This window comes from Numida meleagris, chromosome 26 (genome assembly GCF_002078875.1).
Source record: "Numida meleagris isolate 19003 breed g44 Domestic line chromosome 26, NumMel1.0, whole genome shotgun sequence".
NCBI classification, from domain to species: Eukaryota; Metazoa; Chordata; class Aves; order Galliformes; family Numididae; genus Numida; species Numida meleagris.
Window position 1 is genome coordinate 2,880,481 of NC_034434.1, and position 7,411 is coordinate 2,887,891.

Here is a 7,411-nt window from a genome sequence, read left to right on the forward strand (position 1 = left end):
TCACGTGGCGCCGGGGCCGGGCCGCCATTGGGCCGTAAATGAAAACAAAGGAAAATGATTAATCGCACAATAATAATAATAATAATGATAAAAGAAAAAGGCCCGAGGTTCCACGCAGGGATTTGAAAAGCGGAGAGAACGGAAACTGCCGCGTGTGCACACGCATGCACACGTACGGGGATGGTCACACGTGCACACGCACCAACACACGTATCTTCATGCAAGCACGCTGGAAATTGTCATTAAGAGAGAGAAAGCTGCTGCAAAGGGCCGCGCTGTAGGAGCCAGCAGGGACGGAGCGGCCCTTGGCAGCAGCAAGGATTATTACACCGTGCAAAATTTGGGTTTTTATGCTCCAAAGCCTTAAGAAAACGTATAGGAAAGCAGAGAGGGGCAGTGCAAGTTTTATGGCTCTGGAAGAGGGGGGGGGGGGGGGCGGGGGGCTGATGTCCGACTCGAGATGCTCCGATGTGGGGGGATATGGAGGGAAAGGTTGGGCAGCACTTGCCCGGCGTGGGTGTGTAAGTGTGAGTGTGTAAGTGTGTGTGTGTGTTCTGTCCGTGCCCCCCGTGGTTTTGCACATAGGTGCACACACTCAGGTGTCCGGATAACCCCCCCCCCCCCCCCCCCACGTAAAACAGTGGAGAGGAGAGAGATTTCCGTGAGAAATGATCTCGTGCATCTCCCTCTCTCCGATCTCGCTTAATAAATGAAGTTCCAGGTTAATAATTATAACCTTCGCGCAATAATAAATAGCGGTATAAAAGAAAGACGGGGCTTGTTTTTCTCCCAGGACTGGGGCTGGGCTCTGCCCACCCATGCAGAGAGCAATTTACCATTCGAGGATACTATAATTTAAAAGCATAAAAGCGTGCAAGCGCTGATTGGGATCGGGGCAAATAAAAGGAGCTCGGCTCAGGCTGTGTCTTCCCCCCCCCTCCTCCCCCGGCTGCTCAGTACCATTTTCTCGGTCCCACAGCCCAATGGGATTTTGTGTCAGGGGCTCCCAGGATCGAGTTCAAGATCCTTAAAGGGAATCCAAGGCGATGCTCGGGGCGGGGAGCAGCTCGTGCTTCCTCCAGACGCCTCCCGTGCAAATCTCCGCATCCTCACGTTCCGTTTGTGTGGCTGCAGGAGGGAAGCGGGCCCGGCCCGGCTTTGCCCCGCAGGGATCGCATCTCTCGATCGTTCAGGAGCCGTGGGAATCGCTTCCCATCAGGCGATGCCCTCCCCCCGAGCGCTCAGATTTTTTATTTTTTATTATTTTTTTCCCTCGCGATGCGTGGGAAAAAAAAAAAAAAAAACATCGCTCTTTCCCCGAGAGATGCTGCACGCTTGTTCTTCTTTTTTTTGTTTTATTTTGCAACTTCGGTGTTAGCCAAAGCAGCGAAACCAGCTGAGGGCGGCTGGGAAGGGTTTGCTTTTGCATCCTAAAACTCTTTCGCTGCAGCGCAGCTCCGCAGAGAACCGCCCCGCGGGTCCCATGACAAAGCCCGAACCCCTCTAAATGCGTTTCCATCCAAACCAACAAGAAACGACCCCAAATCCAACTCCGAATTCGGACCTCTGCCCCGATCCGACGATATTTATTTTGATGAGCGCACGCACGAACGCGAAACGTTGAGGGAAATCCTACCGAACTCCAAAGCCCCCAATCGAGCCGCGTGTTGTGTTCGTGTTATTATTTAATTTGCGTTGCCCCTTTCTCCAAACTGCGCTCGGGATCGCTGGCTCAGCTTCAGATTCATTGTGAGCTCCCCCGAAACCCTCACCACCCACACGGATGCTTGAAGTGACAAAAGTTTCCAGGCTTCTCCCCGCGTGAATGCAGCCTGCCAGCCCTCGCCTGCTGCAAAATGGGAGAAGTGGAGCTTGAACAAACAAATACGAACCGGCCAAACTTCCATTCTGCAGCAAAAAACTTATTTTTTATCCCCGCTCACCCCCTTCCCCACCCCCTCTCCCCCCCAAGAAATTGTTACTTTCTACACTTCCCGAATTCAGACCCTTGGATTAAACTTTTTTGGGGGCTCTTTATATTTGGCGGTGAGCGACTCCTTTGCTAAAGCCAAAATTCTTTGCTGAGTGTTTCGGGCTGAGCTGTCCAATTCATTCGAGGGGGGAAAAAAAAAAAAGATTGATGGTTTCTCTCTTCTTTTCGGGTTGTGTGGACCCGGCCACTTAAAAAGAAAGAAACGATCCTTCCTGGGAAGTGACTTTTCGTTTTATTTATTTATTTGGTAAACTCTGGAAGTGGAGCTGTATATTGGCAGGGGGAAATGAGGGGGGGGGGTGGGGGGGAAGATGGGAAGGAAAGAAATGTGATTTCAGAGATATCCATGACCTTAAAAACACGTTTGGCCTTTAAGGAAAGTGCAAAGGGTCCATTAAGTGTCGCTTTAGAAGCAGAAGGATTACACTGCTCCTTTACAAGTCGTTTGAGGAGCTAAATCGGGCCGATCTAACTATACTCGACTTGAAAGCTCGCTTGATTTCCTAAGTGCTTCATACCCGGGCTCAGACAGACCTTCCTCTGATGATCTGAACTTCCCGAGCTCGGCAATATATTTATGACATGCAAACACCCCAGGCAGCTCGCCTGCGGTTCGGGCCGCCTTCCCCCCGGCTGCAGGGGGGCACCCAGGGCGGGCAGAGCCGCTTTTCCCACGCCTGCTTCTCCCCGGGGGGGTGCGAACTTTGTGGAGCTGAGAGACGGGCACAGGCAGCGCAGGGCAGAGCTGGCAGGGCCAGGAAGCGCCACGCAGCACCAGGCGGTGCGGGCAGAACTAGGCAGCACCAGGCAGTGCAAGCAGCACCGAGCAGCACCCAGAAATGCAGGCAGCACCCAGCGGTGCAGGCAGCACCATGCAGCACCCAGCAGTGCAGGCAGCATCCAGCAGTGCAGGCAGCACCGAGCAGCACCCAGCAGTGCAGGCAGCACCATGCAGCACCCAGCAGTGCAGGCAGCATCCAGCAGTGCAGGCAGCACCGAGCAGCACCCAGTAGTGCAGGCAGCACCGAGCAGCACCATGCAGCACCCAGCAGCGCAGGTGGAACTGAGCAGAGCCCAGCACTGCAGGCAACCTCAAGCAGCAGCACCCAGCACCACGCAGCACCCAGCAGCCCCAGGCAGTGCCAGGCAGCACCCAGCAGCCCCGGGCAGCCTTTCCCTGCCCGCTGGCCCCACCGAACCGCCCAGCAGCCCGCTGCTTGCTGAGGAGCGATGGCGGGGATCCTTTCCAGGGGATCTTCTCTCTCGCCCCCTTTTTTTTTTTTTTTAATCAATTAAAGAAAATAATGCTTTCTGTTTGCCACCAGGCCCCGCCTGCCATTGGCCAGGGGTGGCCACGTGACCAGGAATTGGCTGCAATTTCGCCCCAGTCTCGAGTTTAATAGAGCAAGGTCCCCATACGCCTGTATTATCAGCAATATAACAATTATAAAAAGCCCGAGAACCATCATCATCACTGCCATAAAAACTGAGGCCCTTAGATTTCTTCCTCTCCTCCCTCCTCCTTCCTCCCCCCTCCCGCTTTTTAAACCCTGGGCCCTGGAAAAGCCATGAATTTTGAATTTGAGAGGGAGATCGGGTTTATAAATAGCCAGCCTTCGCTCGCAGAGTGCCTGACGTCTCTTCCCGCTGTCCTGGAGACATTTCAAACTTCATCAATCAAGGACTCGACATTAATTCCTCCTCCTTTTGAGCAAACCGTCCTCAGCCTGAATCCTTGTTCCAGCAGCCAGGCAAGACCGAGGAGCCAAAAAAGAGCATCCCATGGCCTGCTCCAGCCCCAGCCTCCGGCACAGCCCGGCCCCTTGGCAGCGGAATTCCCCTGGATGAAGGAGAAGAAATCCTCCAAGAAAGCTACCCAGCCTCCATCCTCGTCTTCCTCTTCTTTCCCCCCATCATCTTCCTCGGTGCCGATCCCTGCCGCAGGATCTCCTGCAGGTTCGTATAATGAGGGGGTGAGGGGGGTGTTGGCTGAAATAGGAGAGGGTCTGAACCACAAACAATCCCCGTCCCACCAGCAGCCCTACCCGGCCCCCCAGCAGACTTTGCCCCGCACCTCTCCGAAACTGTGTCACGCAATAAAATACAGTGCAGCAATGCACACAGCCGGGGGGGGAGCATGGTGGGGGAGGGGGGGGGAATTTATACTGCCTCCTCCCCCCGCAAATAAAAGAGCAATTTGCTGCAACTTCTGCGAAAGCGAAGAGGGAGAGATTTCCTGGGAAGTCGGGCTTTTTATTAGCTACAGAGGGAGGATTTGGCAGCTGAGCCACGGCTCCATTTTCTCGACTTCCCCTGCCAGCCTTGAATTCTTTTACAACCTACAGGGGGAATAAAAAGAAAAAAAAAAAAAAAACGAAAGAAGAGAGGAGAGGGGAAAGGAAGACGGGTGGGTAACGCGGAGGTTGCTGCGAGCAAGATGAGGAGGCAGAAGGAGCGAGAGCAGAACTCCCCGAGCATCCATGGCAGGGGGAAGAGCCAGCTCCCTGCTGCAAAAATAAACGGAAGGATAGATAGGAACTCCCAGCCCCCCCCAGCCCCCGGATAAACGAATGTCTTCCCCCCCGAGGCTCCCTTTGGCCAGGGAGCTCGGCAGCCCCGGCCAGGGACCCTCCTTCCCCCGGGACAAAATGTTCGAGGCACAAATCACTGCTTGGGTATTTTTCGTAGCACGGTTCAGGTAAAAAAAAAAACCGTTGAGGCAGAAGGGTGGATACCAGAGCTCATTGATCAGATAACGCAGGAATAATGAAATCAAAGCTCCGCAGCGTCAGTCCCTAATCTACTGACTCTCAAATAAATAAATGAATAAATAAAATAAATCAAATAAATGTAAAAAAAAATGGAAGGAACGGGTCGAAATTCCCCGTGTTTGAGAAGAAGGCAGGGAAGGAAGGTGTCTAAAGGGAGAGGCCAGGGAGCAAAATCCTTTCTCCTCCTCGGGACAAGGGTACAGGAGAGCGACTTCCAACCCTCTTCCCAGCTGGAAAAGAGCCATTAAACATTTATTTTCTTTCGTAGAGGCTCCCCAACCCCACCTCCCCCAGATCGCTACCGTGGGCGCACGCTGCGCTCTGCCCGCGGTGAGGGGGGGGGTCGGCTCCATCCCCTCCATCCGCGCCCCGGCCCTGCTCCCTCCCCGCAACGTGCGGTTTTGTGTGTTTAAGACACGCAGGGGCTGGCAGACAGCAGCGGCTCTAGGCGGCTCCGGACAGCGTACACCAACACCCAGCTCCTGGAGCTGGAGAAGGAATTCCACTTCAACAAATACCTCTGCAGGCCCCGTCGGGTGGAGATCGCTGCTCTGCTCGACCTGACCGAGCGGCAAGTGAAGGTGTGGTTCCAGAACCGTCGGATGAAGCACAAGCGGCAAACTCAGTACAAAGAGCCACCCGACGGGGACATCGCCTACCCCGGCCTGGACGAGGGCAGCGATCCCACGGATGAGGCCGAGGAGAGCCCCGCGCTGGGGCCGTGCCCGGGGCCTTGCCGGGGTGCGCAGCCCGAGCAGCCCCGCAGCCCTCGGGGCATCGATCGGCCCGGAGCCCCCCCCTCGGAGCTCGGCTTCCCCGAGAGCCAGGGTTCGCCTTGGTTGCCGGAACTCAGCATCCTCTCGGCAGAATCCTGCCTGCAGCTCTCCCCGAGTCTGCAGGACTCCTTGGAGAGCCCCCTCCACTTCTCGGAGGAAGATTTGGACTTTTTTACCAGCGCACTTTGTACTATAGATCTTCAACACTTCAATTTCCAATAGCGGTCCCCGCTTGTCTCTTTTTCTGTCCCTCCCTGCCCCCCTCCAAAAGAGAGGGGGTCACCCCAAAAATAAACCCAAGACATCCCCCATTCAATCACCCCATCCCGTTCCGCGGACACTTTCTTTTAAAGCTCATCACGTTGAGGGACCCGAATCACGGCCGCAGTATTTATTTTAGAAGGCTCGTAGAAAAGAGCTTTTTATTTAAAATATAAATTAAGTCCACGTGCTTAATGATAGGCTTTTCTTTTCTTATTTATTTCAAAGGAAGCACCCAATAGTTTCCATGCGCATCAGAGATGTCAGCCCTCGAGAGAAAACAATTGTGAATCCTTCAAGCGACTTTCTCAGGAATCAGAATGAGACTTTTAGATTTCTTAATGAAATAATAATAAGAAAAAAAAAAAAGAGGAATTTTCGTTCCTCTTTTTAAGTTTTAGACGTAGATTATTTATTCAAATCCTTTAATAGTAAATGGCAAATTATTTATCGTACATTATTTTCATAGAGTAAATAAACGTCTTTATAAAACCAAGGCGCGTTGCTGCGTTATTTCATTGGAAATGGTGCCCCGCTTGTTTGCCTGAATCAATCTCCTTCCTCTTCCCTGCTCTGCAGTGATGTGATGCCTGTTTGTGTGCACTGAAAGAGAAGACAAAGGAAACTGCTCGCAGCCAGCAATCCGAGAGGCTTCGCGACTCGGAGAAATTCGCTATATTTCATTCAGCCCGCATTTTCTTTCAGCGTGGTTTATTATTACGATTAACATTGATATTATTATCGTGGCGATCTGGGGGGAGAAATCGAAGCGGGGCGTTGCTTCGCAGTGTTTCCCGTTGGTTTTTTTTGTCGGTGGGAGCCGTGCAGAGGCGGCACAAAGGCAGCGAGCGGAGCCCCCGCACATTCCGCTCCCGCAGCCCACGCCTCTCCCCGCTCTGCAGCACAAAATGCGAAAGTGCCACGAGAGGCGATTATCGGCGTTTTCCAAGTCCTGGTTAGGCCAAAAGAAAAAAATAAAATAAAATAAAATAAAATATAAAAAAAATGGGAACGCGGTAAAGGTTTCGGATCGGTGCAAAACATGGGCGCCAGCATTTTGGTCAGCACAGAAGTGCTATAGAGGGGGAAGAGATGAGCCCGAAAGCGGCCTTTCTTTTTTCCTCTCTTTTTTTTCCTCTCCTTTCCTCCACGAAAAAACAAAACCCGCGGTAGAAGCCCGGCCTGGTAAATCTGTTGTCTCCTTCCCCAGCGATTTGTGGCTGTTCTCTCCCGGTTCGCGGCTCTCTTTCCGAAAGCTTTCTCGCAACGTGCAATTTTAAACACAAAACTCATATATCAAGGAGGGAGGGTGAGGCAGAGGGGGGTGGGGTGGGGTGGGGAGGCTTATGAATGAAAAGGGGTCAGCGCAGGAATCAATCGCGGTGACACCCAAAATAAATCATATTACGTCTTTGCTAAGTCACCGGTGTTTCCTCGCACACGGCAGAAATTCGGCGGCCGTGTCGGAGCGTGGGGAGAGCCGAGAGGAGAAGCCGGGGCCGGCGGGGGGCGGCCCTGGGGGGGCCGGAGAGGAGCGGAGCAGCGGGGCTCGGCCATTTGCTGTACAGAGGGGCTCTGCCGGGGGCCGCAGAGCGCTAGGCCGGCTGCTG

General features: G+C 53.4%; 1 protein-coding gene across 1 annotated transcript; it reads left to right on the top strand.

Annotated features, from left to right (window-relative positions):
- HOXB2 (homeobox B2) lies at positions 3,396-6,297 on the top strand. The gene is made up of 2 exons (XM_021378017.1): positions 3,396-3,949; positions 5,179-6,297. The coding sequence occupies exons 1-2, from the start codon at positions 3,562-3,564 to the stop codon at positions 5,760-5,762; spliced, it is 972 nt and encodes a 323-aa protein (XP_021233692.1). The 5' UTR covers positions 3,396-3,561; the 3' UTR covers positions 5,763-6,297.